Source organism: Saccostrea cucullata, unplaced genomic scaffold (genome assembly GCF_032062105.1).
Source record: "Saccostrea cucullata isolate Sc308-1 unplaced genomic scaffold, CSIRO_AGI_Scuc_v1 ctg246, whole genome shotgun sequence".
Taxonomy (NCBI): Eukaryota; Metazoa; Mollusca; class Bivalvia; order Ostreida; family Ostreidae; genus Saccostrea; species Saccostrea cuccullata.
In genome coordinates, this window is record NW_026934303.1 from 493,668 (window position 1) to 512,553 (window position 18,886).

The window sequence follows — 18,886 nt, forward strand, 5'->3', positions numbered from 1 at the left end:
AAAAATTTACATTTAAAAAAATATCTTATTATCCCGGTCTTGCAACAAATAAATCATATTGTTTGTGTACACTTGTCTGTGAGTGAGTTAATTCTATGCAAAACAGAAGTGATGCAACTAATTTGCATCAGGATTGATATCTAATGATGCCTTAATTGATTTATAGATATTATCTTTGAGAGGGTATGCTCTGCCTTGTCGTGTCCGTGTTTTCATAAACCTCAAATACACCCATACTTGTTCCCAATAGGCACAGTGTATTATATTTTATTTTCAAATAATAAAACAAGAAAACAAGAAAACAAAACATCATCAAACTAAGTAAAAGAATTTAATAGTAAATGGAAAAAAAAAAACAACAACAATACAAGAAAAAAGAAAGACATCAGTTTATTTGTCTTTACTATTTAATAGTGTACTAACTGCAAAATGAAATAGTTCTTTATTTGCATTTTTTAGCTTTAAAATGTCCAAAGAATCATTAGGGATCTGTATTCTTCTATCTACTTCTTCTGAGGGAGCATCATGGGTATCCATAATCTACATAAAAAAAAAAAAATACATAATTGTACTTCATTTTGGAATGCAAATTCATCAGTTTTAATTTATAACTTAAACCATCCTCTCCAGTCAATCAATGGATCCACTCCCTTGACCACTTTGTCAGAATTAAACAAGGTTATAGAGTTTGAGAAGCTAATCAAAAGGATTGTTTTATGTAGGTGAAAGAAACTAATTATATAAACAGAAAACATGTCAGGTTTAGTTCTAATGAAAATGACTTTACTGTCTTTACTCTTTACCATTAAATGACCCAGTTAAAGGTTATGTTGAATTTATTTCGAACTTCCAAATATAGTCTCACATTCTTTGTTTAATTTACACACTATGATTGATTGGTCAATAGCAGAGGTCAGTAGAGTTCAAAATTTGTAATATAACTTAATGGCGCTATAGTAAACCTCGTCAAACTTTGCCTATTCCGTCAAGTTTTCTGTACAGAGCAGATCTGAAACCCTTGTCTTAATTGGGAAAATGAGCTTTTACACTACGAGTAAAAAGTTAACACACACCCTCACTCATCAGTGAATGATCAGCAATAAAAAATAAATGTACTATTAAATTTAATTTCATTTACAAAAATGCTGATTCATTAAAAAAAAATATAACAAAAACTTTTTTCCTCAGTCTCTCATTACAAAAGAAACTTCTGTTCATTTAATTTACTTCACAACATGTTCTAATAATTAAAAAGCACCAAAAATACTTATAAGTAAGTAAGTAAGTAAATACATATCCCAGCAAGTGTGTGGGTCAGATAAATCAAGTATAATCTTCAGTGACCTACAGAGTAGGTCCCTTTCTGTCACAACCTCTTTCAGCAAACATGGTTCAATAAGAAGAATAAAGATTTTCTGATCCATAAACAGCTTCTATACATCATGCACTAAAGGAGTTTATTGAGAAATACTATCAAATAATATTATTCCCCTACAACAAAATTGAACTTCCTGAAAAGGAGATTGTATGAGAATTATTACCTCTGTTTCCTTTGATCTGTATTTTAGATCCATAAGAATTTCTGAGTTGGGGTTTAAAATGTCTTCTTCTTCCTGTAAAAAGATAAGGATCATATCTGATTTCAGCTCATGCACTTGTAACCTCAGAACTCATAAAAAAAATCTACTCCACATACCTAACGTAGGGTTTGCTAATATGTACATGTATTAGTATTTTACGAGTAAAATTTAGTGCGATTTCAAGCTAAAATCTCCATTATAAATTCTGATTCCCTACTGCACTCTCAAGCTGATCTGAACAAACTAAAATCTAAAATACATGTACTTGAAGGAGCATGCAAATTAATATGTCATTGTTATAATATGTTATTGATCATGGATTTGCTGTTGACTTGGGAAAAAAATTTCGAAGAAGAGTTTACACTATACGCCTATATTAAATCACAGCTTGCTAAGATTTTTTCCCAAGCATTGATATTACAACAAGCAAAAAAATCAGTAGCTTTGTCAAGATTTTTATTCTAAACACAAATAACAAACAATAATAAAACTTCCTGAATTCGCAGTGTTGCATGCTATACAATTGTATCTTACCTCTGGTTCAGTGTTGGTGAGGTGGACATTCAGTGTGGCCTCACTACCCTCCTCCTGGGCATCAGAATGGAACACTCTCTGGAATGTCCGGAGGGGAAGGGTACACTTAATGTCGGGGTTCACAATTCCAGGAGGGACCATGGTCAGTAATGTGTTTGTCACAGGACCTGTATGTAAATCATACATGCATGTATATCAAACATACTTTCAGATAAAAGTTACACAAGATGTACATGCATGACGAATGCATATTTTAATTTTTTCCACAATTATTTCCTTATTAAATGATCAGCAAATAATTGCTATCATATTTTTGTAACTGTATCTGTAAATACTCCTGTGAACTGTACAGGTAAATCATGACATCATGCTTCTTAAAAAACTGAGTGAAGAATGTTCCTTTTACCTTTGTGTTCTATTGTTCTCATACACTGTCCACTAAATATATCCCAGATTTTGACTTTGTTGTCATTTGAACCCGATATCAGCTGACATCCATCCATTGTTATACACAGACAACCCACTTGTTTTCTACCAGAAAAACAATATACAGTTACAACTGAAATTGTAATGAAACAATTTTAGAATCATAAGGGATTAAAATACATGTACTAAAAAAAAACAAAAAAAAAAAACAAACAACAAGAGTAGATGAGCTGAGTGATGATTAATAGCTTTTATTCTACGGGACATTTAAATACTGAAATTTTCTTGTATTTAAGGTCTTCCGTTTCCAACGGAAGACCTTCTACTGATTCTGTTGGTAAAGATTATTATTCTTTTTTTTCTTCTGCTTCCTAGACCACAACTTTGAGGCCTCATATCTCACTCATTACTCAACGGATTTCGCTCAAATTTTCAGAGGTTATAGACGTTTATAAACTCTATCTGAATGCTGACTAAAATTTCAAAAAGTCACTTCCGGTTTTGAGTTATTGCCCTTTAAACGAAAATTTATAGGCTTTCGTTTCCAGACAAAGGCTCCGAGACGGCTAAAGCTGGAGCAGAAATTCTACTGATTTTAGATAATAGAAGGATTGAAGTTGTGCACATCGGTTTTTGTTTTTCGATTTCTCTATTCAAAATGGCGCAATATAGGGGTCAAAAATTAGAACGCTTAAAAGAACTAAAAATTACTCATATTTTGCTTTTATCTTCTAAACTAAAAATATTTTGTTAAAGTATATAGAACATAATTTGTGCAGAATTAGAAGATCTTTCAAATAATATCTCTGAAAAAGGGCTGACCCCTAAATTAAGGGGTCTAGAGGGGCCAAAAGTTTTTTCAAAACATCTCAAAAAGTATTGAGAATTTGTTATACATCAAAGAAGCAAAGTTGTTGAAAACTTTATGCTTAATCTAATGGAGTCATCAAAATAATCGTCACTTCCGGCCAAACCGGAATTAGTCGGAAAAATTTGTGCCAAAAATATGTCTTGATAAAAATTAATTTTCTTTTCGTCGCATTTCAAACCGGAATATAAAAAACAATTTTGCAATAATTAACATAGCTTTAGAGGATTCAAAGCATTTTTGAGCATTATTTCTCTTTTTTTTTTCTTTTTTTTTTTAAAATCAAAGCTACTTCTGGTCAAACAGGACGGAAGACCTTCTCGTTGCTTTGCAACGAGCTTTGCTCTAGTTTAGAGTTACTTTTCTTTTTGTCTTTTATTTGATAGAGGCTACTTACTCATGACCATCAAATCTCTGACAAGTGCTGTCTTCTCTGTTTTCAGTTATGTGTCTCTCTCTTCTCACTGGCTGTAAGCAATTTTTGTTGTTGTCATTATTTAAAAAAAACTAGAGGTACTGTGAGCAATGAGCTCACTAAATGATACCCCCCGCCTCCCATAATGTCGATGTGTTGCTTCATATTGTTTTACGGTAATGTGTAAAGAGGAATAACTCGTTCTATCAAATATTATCCAGAAGCTTCTGTTATGTGATGTCATAGGTAAACAAAAAATAGCAATGTCCATATTTTGCTCTGGGAAACCTAAAATACGTGTTGAATAAAAACGTAAAATAGGAGGTGCACAATGGCAATATGTAATAAAGATTCTGTGAAAGTTTCATTAAATTTCACTCAGTAGTATAAGAGGAGTTGCGGATAAGAGAAAAAGCGTAACAGACGGACGGACGTACAGACGGACGGACAGACAGACAGACGGACGGACGGAAATCCCGATCACTATATACCCTCCCGCTTTTCAAGCGGGGGGTATAAAAATGATTGCATTGTAAATTGTACCATCAGCTACAAGGGATCATGATGTATACAGGTATTAGGCAACATCTTTATCATATAATGTGAAATAAATATACATGTACATTAAGTGCTGCTGCTGATGAAATACACACAACTTACCTTTTCAAATAAATTAACAGCATATATGGCACCAGTGCTGCCCCCTGCAAATAACCTGAACTCTGCTGCATCCATTGTGACAGAACAAATGCCCACCTCAAACACAAACGTACAGAGAACCTCCCCACTGTTAACGTCATAGAGTCTACAAGTCTGGTCAAGGGAGGAGGAGACAACTCTAGCGAGGTGACCCCCGACCCCCACATGTAGATCCGTGACAGGGAGGGAGTGACTGGACCACACCTGGTCAGGTGATACAGGAGCTCTGCTCTCTGATTGGTCACAAAGGGCTCTGAAAGAGGGATTCAGTTTCAACAGAAAAAATAAATTCAATTAATTAAAATTTATTGTGAATGAGCATGCAGTCACTATAAAATTTATTGTTATACCCTTATAAATATCCTTCTATATATTTATTACTAATAAAAAGTCCTACAAAAGAAATGTTTATTACATCGGTCTAACAATTTCACTATTGACCGGTCTTACATAAGAATTGTTAGACCGCAATGTCACTCGTCTGTTACGTCAAAATTAATAATCATCGTTCAATATCGGCGACGCAAAAATAGCCGAAGTTAAGAGCTATATTAAGAGTTGCTGCTTACAGCAAGGTAAGGTAGAAGGGAAGAGTATGTTTTGTGAATAATTTTTGTGATATAATAGATTTATAATTGATTTTGTTCTTTCTCAGCTTGATGTTTACTGAAGAAACCATAATTTTCCATATAAAATAATTGATAGTATAGCGTGTATTGATAAAATTGACCAATCTTAAGTGAGCAGTGAAGGGTATAACAAAACAGTTATAGACTGGAATTCGGGCAACATATGATTTGTTGGACCTGAAGATGAAAATGTTGCCCTTGGCCTGCGGCCTCGGGCAACATTTTCACCTTCAGGTCCAACAAATCATATGTTGCCCTCATACCCAGTCAATAACTGTATAATATATCATAGATGTATGTTTTAATATATTACATTGTATTTTATTATATGATTAAATAATTTCCATCTCTCTGATTGGCTGAGATCCAACTATGTTAGAAAAATACTACGTTGTATTGACCTGCACGTGACGTTCCCGGTGAATACAAGGATTTATTTCCTCTACACTGATCTAAAAATAGATCTGGAAATTCCAAATTGATACAGATTGCTTTGGGAAGCTATTTAAATGACTATGACTTTTTTTTCATGTGAACAAAGCATAAGCAAATTTATATTTTCGGATGAGGGTGGTAAGTGGGGATGCAGGGACCCCCCTCCAACACTTTTAATGAACAATTTTTTTTCTACTTTTTGGCAGTCAGTTTTCCCTGATAATACTCCTTCCTTTCAAAATCAATCCTATAAAAAAGACTGACATTATGTATTTTTTCATGGCAACTAAAATTGATAAAAAAACATTTCAAATTGATAAGACTAGTAAGGTTTACCGGTATTTACATTTTAATTCTGCTTCTCTCTTGTATTTGGCTAGGACTTCATTAAATGCAAACAAGTAATGAGCTGCATCATTTTATCAATGAATCATAAAATAAAACAATTATTGCTGTTTTTTCGGTCAATACAATGATTTAGCCATCTTCGAAATACAATATTCACTTCGCCCTTCGGGCTCAGTGAATATTGTACTCCTCAGATGGCTAAATCATTGTATTGACCTCAAAAAACAGCAATAATTGTATAATACTTAACACAGATAACCTCTATCTTTAAACTGTCATTATACTTGTATTAAAAGCTTAAATTCTATACTTAAGTCTTAATTTATTTTCAAGAGATAAGCTCAATAAATATGTTGGAATTTTGTACATACTTTGTTATATTTTCATAATAAAATAGTTTATTGATATCGTTATGACGCTGTTTTGAGTCTACATGTGTTACATAAATAAACTTACTTTCCTAGTGACCACACAATGACAAGACTGTCTTCTCCTCCAGACACAATTAATCCAGAGGAACACTTTAAGCAGGTAATGGTCTGATAATGGCGGCTCAATACACTAAGTAGCCGCCCGGTACAGGTCTGGTAAAAAAAAAAAAAAATACAGGGGGAAATTAATTTTCAGAATTCTGACAAATATTTATACCATGTTTAAATGTTTGTAAATATGTGTGTAAATGATATACAATAAACAATCAAATTTTGAGAATTGTTTCACAATAATATAAAACTTTTCTGCTGCTCATAAAAGTCACTACACAGGCAAACACATACACCTATGAAAAGTATTCAGTTTACTCATTTAATGTCAGTGAAGGTTTGTGAATTCATTAACCACTTATTACCTGCCAAATGTAGATTTTCTCTGCTATAGCAGCAACACAGTATGCCCCATCCTCTGTAACAGTGACGGCTGACACAATTCCAGGACAAACCATCTTAGTACATGTGTTGTCCTGATGAAAGGGAAATGATTATTCTCTTGTTTTAGTTTGAAAACCAACAGCAAAAAATTTTTTATTGGTATTTGCAGTAAGTTCATAGTCAAAAAAGTAAATGTAAATATATTAAAACAAGAAAAGAGAAAATGTATAGTTTGAGCAGGAACTGAACCCAGTATCCCTGCATCACTAGTCAGCTGCTCTAACAACTGGACTATCCAGGCTTATCCATTTCCTAAACCATAAGAGCATAATTTTATAGCATACATGTGTAATGGATATCGGCCTGAGTAGGCTACTAGCTCAGTCAGTAGAGCACCTTACTAGTGATACAGGCATCCAAGTTCAAATACTGGTCCAGCCATACATTTATTTTCTCCTTTCCTGTTACAGGTTTGATGTCATTGACAACTCCTAACTTGCAAGTGAAAGTACTGCCAGGGGCTAATAAGAACTTTGGTTGTTTCTCCGAGGGTGAAGACAATTTAAGGAGGGAATGGAATATAATGGTTTGGGTTGTGGATATATATCAGCCTGGATAGCTTAATCACTAGAGCACCTGATTAGTGATGCAGGCATCTCAGGTTCCATTCCTGATCCAGCCATACATTTTCTCCTTTCCTGTTACACATATATTTACAGCTACATGTAATGTAAAAAAACCAGAAGTCTCTGTTGAGACTGTAGCTCTACTGGTTTGTACTTATAACAAAGGATGAGAAAAGAAGCCATTGCCATCAGACCAAAACTGTAGAGGAAGTATCATGTTAAAGGAATTTCACAGACATTTCTATTTTTAGTAACAATGGTAACACTGTACATCGAAATCAAAAACCGATGCACTATTTTATGTATCTTAGTGTAGTCTACTTGTGTGCCAAGTTATATTGAAATCAGACCAAAACTGTAGAAGGAGTAGCGTTTTGAAGGAATTTCACAGAAAATTCTATTTTTGGTAACAATGGCAACACCGTTCATTGAAATCAAAATCTAATGCACTATTTTATGTATCTTAGTGTAGTCTACTTGTGTGCTAAGTAATATTGAAATCAGACCAAAACTGTAGAGGGAGTAGCGTTTTAAAGGTATTTCACAGAAAATTCTTTTTTTAGTAACCATGGCAACACCGTTCATCGAAATCAAAATCTAATGCACTATTTTATGTATCTTAGTGTAGTCTACTTGTGTGCCAAGTTATATTGAAATCAGACCAAAACTGTAGAGGGAGTAGCGTTTTAAAGGTATTTCACAGAAAATTCTTTTTTTAGTAACCATGGCAACACAGTTCATCGAAATCAAAATCCGATGCACTGTTTTATGTATCTTAGTGTAGTCTACTTGTGTGCCAAGTAATATTGAAATCAGACCAAAACTGTAGAGGGAGTAGTGTTTTAAAGGTATTTCACAGAAAATTCTATTTTTAGTAACCATGGCAACACAGTTCATCGAAATCAAAATCCGATGCAGTATTTTATGTATCTTAGTGTAGTCTACTTGTGTGCCAAATTATATTAAAATCAGACCAAAACTGTAGGAGGAGTAGCGTTTCGAAAAATTGTTTACAGACAGACGGACAGACCGACATACAGACAGACAGATGGACGGACGACGGACACCTTACTATCGCATAAGCTCTTCTGGTCTCTGACCAGTAGAGCTAAAAAAAACAAAAAACAGAGGTTGACAGTTGAGTTGGCAGTAAGTCAATCCTTCCTCTTTCACCTTTTCAACTACAATTACAGTGCCGTTAATCATTCCAGTCTTTTTGAGAGAGGCTGAAAAAAAATGAACATAAAAGTCAATTAACTGTCTGATATACCCTTTTATGTAGTGGCCATAACGTTAACACAGGTTTTGTGGGAGATGCACTAATGAGATATTGTTGTCCTAATACAGCCAAGCCGTGGGGGGCACTTGTCCCTCCTTTATATGTGACAACACTGGTCCCTGACTCGACATCCCAGACACACACGTTCCACAGCTGTCCTGTTGTTTCACTTGTCAATAAAACCTAGATTTAAAAAAGGAGATGAAATTTTAAAAAAGGAGATGGGAGTCTTTTTAATTTTTTCATTAAATTAAGCAAACATGAACCAAAGTTTGCTTTTAATTTTATTGTATGTAATAAAAATGTTTCACACAAGGGCACATTACTTTAATTTCAATATTTTTTTATAATTAAAAAGCTGAACCATAATAAACTGATTAAGTTACAAAAACAGAGTGTAGATTTGTTATTTCTACTTCTACCAATCTGCAACCAATCATTGATGATTCCGTTGCGCGTATACGACAATCAATATTCTCTTTAGAAAAGTGGACAGGCTTTCGCCTACATCCACGAAAGATGGATGTCGGCGAGAGTCTGTCCACTTCTCTAAAGAGAATAATACGACAACGATTACGTCAAGCAAACGGATTTCACAGAAGTAAAATGAGAGATTTATTGTATATTCTTTGATATGACATAAAAATGAAACGTCTGATCATTGAACAACACCACATACGTACCTCGATGGATGTCATGTTACACACGTGCTGCTGTTTAACTGTGTTCAACTCTAAAGGAGTGAAAGTCGGTTTTCCTTTCACTTTGTTGAAGTTTCAACTAATCACAGGAAAAAATGCAAAAAAGGGATTATTTTGATTGAATGAGATATTCAAGGTATATTTACTAATGTCTTCAATAACAATAAGTAGTTAAAGATTTGAAAGATCTATTTTTCTTTTCTTCTCATGATTCTACAAATTTGAATAGAATCAAATAGTAAACTGTTAAAATCTATGGCGAAACTGCGGGGTATAAAACATCTTATGTTCTTTTTAAAATCACAACAGAATAACGAAATGAGTGAAATTTTTATTGGATGTATTTAAAAACTTTATTCGAAAGTTATTAATTTCAGACACTTCAGAAAATTTCTTTTGTCTTTGACAGAGGTGCTTGGGGACAGAGACCCCCATCGTCGGATACTCAGGGGTGAGCTCGTCTTTTACTCATCACGTGATGAGTGAAAGACGAGCTCACCCGTGGGCATCCGACGATGAGAGACCCCATGCTCTCTCCTGACTAAGGATAAAACAATGGGATGGTAGATAGATTTTTTTATTTAAAAATGCTTGTGAATATGATGTCATAATACAACATAATGTGATGAAAAAACTTCTAAATCAGTAAAATAAAAATGAATTCAGGGGGTTAAAACATAGTTTTAAGTTGGAGTCAGTCGATCGTGAAAGAGAAAAAAAATTAATAGCGAAACATACTCCTTTCTTATTTAAAAAAAAATACATTTTATGCAACTATTCCTCATGATAAACTAAAAACTAGGTGTTTTTTTTCATGCCACTACCGCTTTTTCAATAAAAAGAACTAGGAAAATTTTGCATCAATCTTGTGGTTAATACACATTAAAAATTGCTTTGTAAAAAAAACACTCTGGTTCTGCACTCTGATGTTGATATTATATCTTTACCGACAAAATTTATGTAGTCTTTGGAGACCAAGTTTTCAAACAAACGATTGGAATTCCGATGGGCACTAGTTGTGCTCATTTATTTGTCAACTTGTTTTTATATTCCTATGAAGCAGAATTTATACAAAAACTTATATACATGAAAAAGAAAAAAACACTTGCTGCGAACTTCAACTCGACTGTTAGAATATATTGACGACGTTTTATCAAGTAATTTAGAAGTCACTTTCACAGCAGCTACATTCTACCGACGGATAAGTTGAAATGCTTAAAATAAAGAGAAATGTAGATATAGTCATTCTGCTTTGACAGATGGTTATGTTATGTCCTATTTTTGTACAAGTACTTTCTGAATCAAATCGCTGCCCACTCTTTCTCTTATTCCATGAAATTAAGAATAAAAGGAAATAGATTAATAAACGCCTTATATATTTTGACATTTTATTATGAATCATAAAGGGTTGAAAGGATCATCTGTATGTAGATCAACACTGAAGAGAAAAACGGAACATAACGACAAACAAATCCGGTGACCATATACATGTACTGAACAAAGGACAATGTTACCGTGTTTTTGTAGCAGACCTTATATGTACACATGTACTTATAGTTGTCAATTTACTAAATGTTGTTAAGGAGAAGACCATCTTAGATCCCTTGTGTCCGATCCTTCTGACTTTGTAAGCGTTTTTGACATCAAAAAATGTTTTTGGGGGTCTAAGAATAAAACATATGGAGATAACGAACAGTGTAAGATCAAAAGGGTACAAAACAACACAAAATAGGAGCAGAGCAAACACGGACCTCCAGAACGTCAGAGGTGGGATCAGGTGCCGTGGAGGAGTGAGCATCCCCTGCCGACCGGTCACACCTGCCATGTGCTCTTTGTCATGATCGGGAATAAAGGGAAAATCCGTCGTCAATTCAGTGTATAAATAATGGATTAACAATTTTAAATGATTTTTTGTGTGAAAGTATTTAACAGAAAGTTAAAGTAATGTGAATTCACCTTGGGTTACAAACTACATATTTTGGTGCACTGTTAACGATACAATATTATCTTCTTTAATAAACACATCATTTTAGCATGAACTTATTAAAAGAGGAATAATAAGCTGAATAATACAATAGATTTGTATTACAATTCAGTTTAGATGTGAATTGACTTATTCGAGTAAAGTTCATTATTTATTTACGTATTTAAATTGTAACTTTATAGCCACTATAGGCAAAACCCAGAGAAAAGTGTTGACTTTGCAAAATGTTTAAGGTCTTTCTAGCACTTTAATTTTGTTAGTTTCTGATCCACATAAATTCTATTCTCGAACTTTTGTTTCTGAGATTTTTGAAAATGATACTATAAAAAATGATGAATAGTTTTATAGGTTTTCGTAATTTTCATAAACGTTCCACAATGAGGCTGTCTTCAGCATTTGTAGTGGACTTCTGTGGTTTGAAATCACAGCTCCGTAACATATTGACTTCAAAGGTCTCGGTTCGGACCATCAGAGTATGGCCATAGCAATGTCACAGTCTGCTTTATCTAAAAATTTTATAGCAAATCCTAATGGAAGAGTCACAGTGCTTAATTAAGCATCGTAATGAATGTTTTGTAGCTAGAAAACCATCTCCGATAGGTTGGTAGATTTGATGGTGGTAGTGTAACGGTATGGTATACAAGCAGCGAAGCTGGACTGAATTGGTTCATACTAAGAGAAAGTGATGGCACAACGGTACTCTGATGATTTCCTTCGTGCCTCTCTCTCCAAAAATACAACCTCCTGGAGTCGTACTTTAGACTGACAACACATGCAATGTACTAGTAGTCAAATACATACAATGTATAGTCAAATAAACCAAACAGCAATCTTGCCTTGTTCATCTAAATAATAAGATTAAAACCCTTTTAGTATGCATCGGACAAAAAGGACAGGCATATCCATCAAATAGAACTGCATCTCAAGACTCTGCAACAGATGACCCCAAACTGTACATTAAGAGAGGGATAAGATTTTTATATAGTTTTAACACACTCGTCTGGGTCTAGAGAAAAACCCATTTAGAACATAGAGTTTTTCAAGTAGAAAATAATCGGTCACTTTTTACTCAAATCCAAAGTAATCATGTCGTCTGTCGAGAGTGTTTTACCAGACGACAAAGTGTTATCGAAACTCTTTTTGCGCAAATGAGATGATGGCGTGACATCTTGTTCACCACTGTTTGTTGCGAAAGCCAGTTTTCCGAAAATGCCCTTAAATCGCAGCTGGAGAGCTTTGAAATTTTCTTTTCTCAGAAGAATGTATATCCAGGGATCGATGATGGAATTGGTGATGCCAAATCTTACTACGGTTAATTCTCTAGACCCATTGCCACTGATCCACAAGGCCGCATGCCCAAGAATGGTAAACTTAAATGAAAGAAAACATGCAATTTTTATTTACTAATTCAAAGAAGATAAAAAAATCTGCAACTAATAGCAAATAAAATGTAGATTTTTAAAATTTAAAATAAAATAAAATAAAATAATAATAATCACCATCAGTGGGGTCCAACAAATCGTAAAAAGGGTAACAATTACGAGCAATAAAATCACGTTGAAGATGTCGGATTTTCTTCGTCTGGTTTTGGAAATTGTGTTGTCCTCTCTAAAATGTCTACAGAGTGACGCAATGACAAGCACATTAAAAGAGATAGTGGTAAATAGGATCAGCAATCCAAATAAGGAGTAAACGTAGGAATTGGCTCGGTCTAGGGTGGTTACTCCAATAAAGTTCAGAAAGCACCAGGAACCTGGATAGTAGCTAAAACTGGATCCAAGTCCCATTAAATGTAAACTGGAAATGAAGGCTCCAAAAATCCAGATGGAAATCAGCGTGATGTTTGCTCGATATTTTTTATTTAGTACATTGTATTTGAAAGGATATAAAATAGCCATAAAGCGATCAAAAGACATCGCACAAACAATCATTGCTGAGGAAATCAGCATAAAAGTAAAAATAAAAGAGCTGTATTCACACAGAGGCTTTGGAAAATCGTAGGTAAAGTCGGAGGCATATCTGATAAAAACGGTTGGGAGGCCTAATAGAATTCCCCCGCCATCCGTCAAAGCTAAGCCCGCGACCAGTCTATGAAATGGTCTCCATTTGTGTCTCTTTCTGGCTCTTATCAGAGCGATGAGTGCAATTAAGTTTCCAAGTACTCCTAGAACACACTGTAAGATTGGTGGAACTATGGATTCCCAGATTCTGGCTGTCTTGGTCATGTTCAAGGTACCAGTAGTGGAGACGACATCCGTTATTAGTATATGCTGAAAGTTTTTGCAAGTTGGTTTATTTTACCTTGTTTATATAGCTGCTGGCTAAATAAATATTTCCTGTAATGCACGCAATATCCTTTTTGAGGTTTACGGGGATAACTGCTGATCGAATAATTATTTTTACGAAATTTATTGATATAATGAATAATATCTGATTACCGGGTACACCTAAAGCTGCCTCTCAGTTAAACCTAAATTAAGAAAGCAGTATAATGCCTACAACTTTAATGAAATATAGAAATATATATATGTACCAATAAAGGAAATAGAATTTGCTTCTGCAGATAAGCGAAGAAAATATGATGATTAACGGTAACCATGCTAAAAATTTCAGAAGTAGGGCAAACACGGACCCCTTAAAGATCATAGGTGGGATCAGGTGCTATAACGACGCGTGTATCCTCTGTCGATACCGAAGTGGGCTCCTTATCATGATCGGGTAATCGGTAAAAAAAAACCAAAGAAACAATTGTGTGAAATTAATGGTCTTAAAATCTGAATGAAAAATGTCAATCAACATTTGAATTAAACCCCAGTATCTTTCATCAAAAATCTATTTTCATTGACCAGCTCATGATACTAAAGTGAAGTCGATACACAAGAGCGTGCTGCACATGTAAGTATGAACAATTTTTTAAACAAGATAAATTATTGACAAACAAGTTGATGAAACAAGAATATCAGCAGTCATCATTACGTAAGGTCTATGGTCGACACAATGACCTTGTCAGCGAATACAATTTATCACTGAGTCAAATGCTGACTGACTTTTTTCATAATAATTGTAAGTCTATTAATTATACACTGTACTGACGACAGATTTTTCCATTATTTACCGATCATGACAAGGAGCACAAGGGGTGTGTGACCGGTCAGCAGGGGATGCTCACTTCTCTATGGCACCTGATCCCACCTCTGATGTTTTGGAGGTCGATGTTTGCTCTGCTCCTATTTTGTATTGTTTTATGGACTTTTGATCTTGAATACTGTTCGTTATCTCCATATGTTTTAAGGTAAACTGAGATTAAAATCTAGGTTTATATATTTTATGGCGAATTCGAAACTGCGAGGAGTAAAGAACATCCCATTTTCTTTTTTAAAAATTACTACTGAATAACGAAATTAGTTATATTTTTATTGGATGTACTTTAAAACTTTTGTCGAAAGTTATTAATTTCTGTCACTTCAGAAAAATTCTGTTGTCTTTGACAGAGGTAATGCTCTTTCCCGATTAAGGATAAAACAATGGGGGGTTAGATAGATTTTTTCAATTTAGATGTTAATGTGACGAAAAAATTCTAAATGAAAAAAAATTGAATTCAGGAGGTTAATAAAAGTTTTAAGTTAGAGCAATTTTAGTCAGTCGATCATGAAAGAGAAAAAAAATTAACATAGAAACAGACCCCCTTCTTGTTTAAAAATACCCGATATATATTTTATGCAACTACTCTGAGGTCATGAAAAAAAGACGGCTTTTTTATACCACTACCGCCTTGTGGCAACGCACAAAATTTTCAAAGTGCGTTAAAATTGGGACAAAATCAACGCACTTTGAATATTTTTTTCAAAGTGCGTTAAATTTGGGACCAACTCAACGCACTTTAAAAAAATTTTTAAAAGTGCGTTAGGAGTCTACATCAATATATTTTACCATGGAGACACTTAACGCACTTCGAAAAAAAAAAATCATATTTTAGTAATGGAAAGATTTTATTTGTTATTTATCTTTCAAAAAACTAACCCTAACCCTAACCTCAAAAAAGAATTGATTTACTCCCATCGAAAAGACGAGAAGACGGGTATAAGATTCCTAACCTCAGTCCAAATCTTTATCTTTCCAATACATAGGTGTCGGTAACAAACGGGGGAGGCGAGCAATAAACCCAAAAGGGGTAAGCTGCATTTTCAATGCTTATACGATGTATATATCTTTCCAAAATAAGTGGGGGGCTTAGCCCCCCCCCCCTCCCCTGGCCCTTCGCCCGGTCTCGATGTCTATGCTATACTCAAAACATTCATATAATTATGTATTTACCTAACTGGTATGATGTTGAAAACTTTCAATATTAAATGAGTTAATTAAAACAGATGAAAACTAGAAATTTTTAAGTACAGTAAAACGTATGAGAGGGAAAGCATTTTCATAGTTTTTAACAATCAAATTACCCCCTTTTTATTATGATAAATGCTAAGTTGCTTGAAGCTGTCAACTGTTAGTGCCCCCTTTACACCTTTACATCTATTTATCAAAGACTAGAATTTAAAAAAAAACGAATTAATAATCTTAAACAATCGTCACTCTTTTTTTAAAGACCCTTTTCCCTTTTATTTTATCAAATATTTAAAACGTCTATATCTCAGGTCCTGAAGTGACTTTATCATAAAAAAGTTATCCAACCAGGATCTGTTATTTATCATACCGATTATTTTCTAGGAATATTGATTAATCTTTACTTTTTTTCAAAGTGCGTTAATATGGACGATATTAACGCACTTTGAAAAAAAAATTAATTTTTTCAAAGTGCGTTAGCTTGGTCCCAAATTTAAGCACTTTGAAAAAAAATTTTCAAAGTGCGTAATTTTTCAAAGTGCGTTTTAACACCGCTTTTTTATATTTAAGGAATGAAGCTTATTTCAACTTATGTTATACGATATAACATAACTTGGGGCAGTTTACGCTTTATAAACCACTTCGAGGTTTATAAAGCGTAAATTGCCCCAAGTTATGTTATATCGTATAACATAAGTTGAAATATGCTTCATTCCCTATAATTTAATTTCAATGTAGACAATGAGACAATTTTCCATTTTTTTCCTTCGGAAAAAGGCTTCAAACATCGCATATTTTGAAAGTTAACGTCAAGCGGAGTAATACGTTTTTGACGTAATTCATTGTGACGTAGGCAAGTTATGTTATACAAAATGGATAAAACCGTTTAACCAATCAAATGACGTGTTACGTGTGAAATTAAATTATTAAAAAAGAACTCGAAAATTTTTGCATCAATCTTCTAATTACTCATAAAAAATTACTTGGTTAAAAACACTCTGGTTCTACACTCTAATGTCGATATTGTTTCTTTACCGACAACATTTATGTATTCTTTGTAGACCATGTTTTCAAACAAACAATTGGAATTCCGATGAACACTAATTTTGCTCCTTTATTAGCCATCTTATATTTATATTCGTATGAAGCAGAGTTTACTAGTATTAAAAAACTTATATTTCCATTTCTAATTTTTCTCTCTGTGAAAGTTAGAGGAGTTGATTTCTCAATAATTCTGCTGGAATGTAAATTAGGCAGGTCGATAGGTCAGGAGCTAAGAAGGCGTAATATGCATGCAAATCTCGTGCGCATCTGTCTCTGTGTCTGACGCTGAGGAGGCCAAATATGCATGTAAATCTCGTGCGGCTGCCTTTGTATTTGACGTCGGTGGGCGAGGACTATTGAAATTGCCATGGGAATCCTCTTGTAATTTAAATATACGAGGGGTTATCAAAAAGTTCGTGGACTGAGGCTATAAAATTAGTACTATGTAGTCTGTGCTTTCAAAATTTATATGGAACATAAAACAACACAAAATAAAGAAATGTTGAAAATTTTAGCCTGATACGTTCATTATTTGCCAAATTATTATAAAATTAAAACGACATTATATGATCACCCGGCTCTGTCGTCATTTATTTTCATGACGTCCGATAACGCCATTGTTTTTTCAATGTCCGCTTCTTCTACCTCATACAATATATATGCAAAGGAGAAAACACTTGACGCGAGCTTCAACTCAGCATTTAGATACGTGTGTCGTTAACTAAATTTCTAATTCAATAATTATTAAACGACACATCACAGATATATTTACGACATTTTATAAGTAATTCAGATGTGACTTTCACAGCAAGCTGACGGATAAGTTGAAATGTCAATTAAAATAAAGAGAAATGTGGATATACATATACCCAAAACAATGCAGTTTCTCTGATTTAGTCCTTTTTCTTTGACAGAGGGTCTTGTATTATGGTCATTTTTTATGCAAGTACTTTCTGAATCAAATCGCTGCCCACTCTTTCTCTTATTCCTTGAAATTAAGAATAAAAGGAAATAAAGCCTGATATATATATTGATTACTTTTCATTATGAATCATAAAGGGTTGAAAGAAACATTTATATCTAGATCAACATGGAAGAGAAAAACGGAACATACTGACACACAAATCCGGTGAAAACAAAGTACAATGAATGTTACAGTGTTTTTGTAGCAGACCTTATATGTACACATGCACTTTAAGTTGACAATTTACAAAATGTTTTAAGGATAAAATTTAGTATCACCTTGCAGAATGATCCTTTTTAAAATTTCATACTTTTATTTTGAACTTGAATTGTGTAATCAGTTACTAGTATTTTCACTTAAATTAATTCTGAATCTTTTTTATGGTTGGAAAATGAAACAACTAATTATTTATTTAATTGCACAGTGACACTCTATATGGTCAATTCTTGAGAACTACAAAGGGACATACCATTGCTTACAAAAATCTTTTATAAAACAAAAAAAAATTATTATGATCTCTCTGTCATGTCCATCATAGAAAAGATTATGTTAACTAAATATATTCAACACATTCATTTTGTCCTAAAGCGGTTTTAATTTTATGTCAAAGAACTCTATAAATCAAAATAAATTTTAATGTAAAATAATAGGTTATCAATATTTTTTTATATTGTTGAAGGAGTCATCTACAATTTTATTTCACAATGAAATTAAAAAAATAAAATTTCAACGGAACTTAATTTTTTAGCACAAACTTCTAATGCAGCTTAAAACATAGCTTAAATTTCAAAACCCATGAACATACTATATGCTAATTGTTTTCGTTTTACTTTAGAAATCCTATCATCTTCAGTATTGAATTTGACAATAGACAATAAGCATTAGCCATATTAATAATAGTTTTCTGAGGTCCGAATTTAAATATATATGCAAAGGAGAAAACATTCAGTTAATGTGAGTTTCCCTTGGTTTACACATTTAGATACGTGTGTCGCAATATAACATAAATTTCTATATCATCAATAATTATTAAAAAGGAAAAATAAGCTGAATATATTTAGATTTGTTTTATAATTTATTTTTAGATGTGACTTTCACAGCAAGCATTATTTATTAATGCATTTGAAATGTCACTATAAAAAAAGAGAAAAAAATGTTG

At 33.4% G+C, this 18,886-nt stretch overlaps 2 protein-coding genes across 2 annotated transcripts; both read right to left on the bottom strand.

Moving 5' to 3' along the window:
• Window positions 1-372: 372 nt before the first annotated feature.
• On the bottom strand, window positions 373-9,438 carry LOC134240430 (WD repeat-containing protein 18-like). The gene is made up of 10 exons (XM_062722520.1): window positions 9,389-9,438; window positions 8,697-8,888; window positions 6,782-6,892; window positions 6,391-6,518; window positions 4,484-4,775; window positions 3,806-3,876; window positions 2,521-2,645; window positions 2,115-2,281; window positions 1,542-1,613; window positions 373-540 (listed from the first exon to the last, which is right to left on the bottom strand). The coding sequence occupies exons 1-10, from the start codon at window positions 9,401-9,403 to the stop codon at window positions 391-393; spliced, it is 1,323 nt and encodes a 440-aa protein (XP_062578504.1). The 5' UTR covers window positions 9,404-9,438; the 3' UTR covers window positions 373-390.
• Window positions 9,439-12,415: 2,977 nt separating this feature from the next.
• On the bottom strand, window positions 12,416-13,696 carry LOC134240434 (prostaglandin E2 receptor EP4 subtype-like). The gene is made up of 2 exons (XM_062722524.1): window positions 12,890-13,696; window positions 12,416-12,760 (listed from the first exon to the last, which is right to left on the bottom strand). Exons 1-2 carry the CDS (start codon window positions 13,613-13,615, stop codon window positions 12,449-12,451), a joined length of 1,038 nt encoding a protein of 345 aa, XP_062578508.1. The 5' UTR covers window positions 13,616-13,696; the 3' UTR covers window positions 12,416-12,448.
• Between the last annotated feature and the right edge of the window lie 5,190 nt (window positions 13,697-18,886).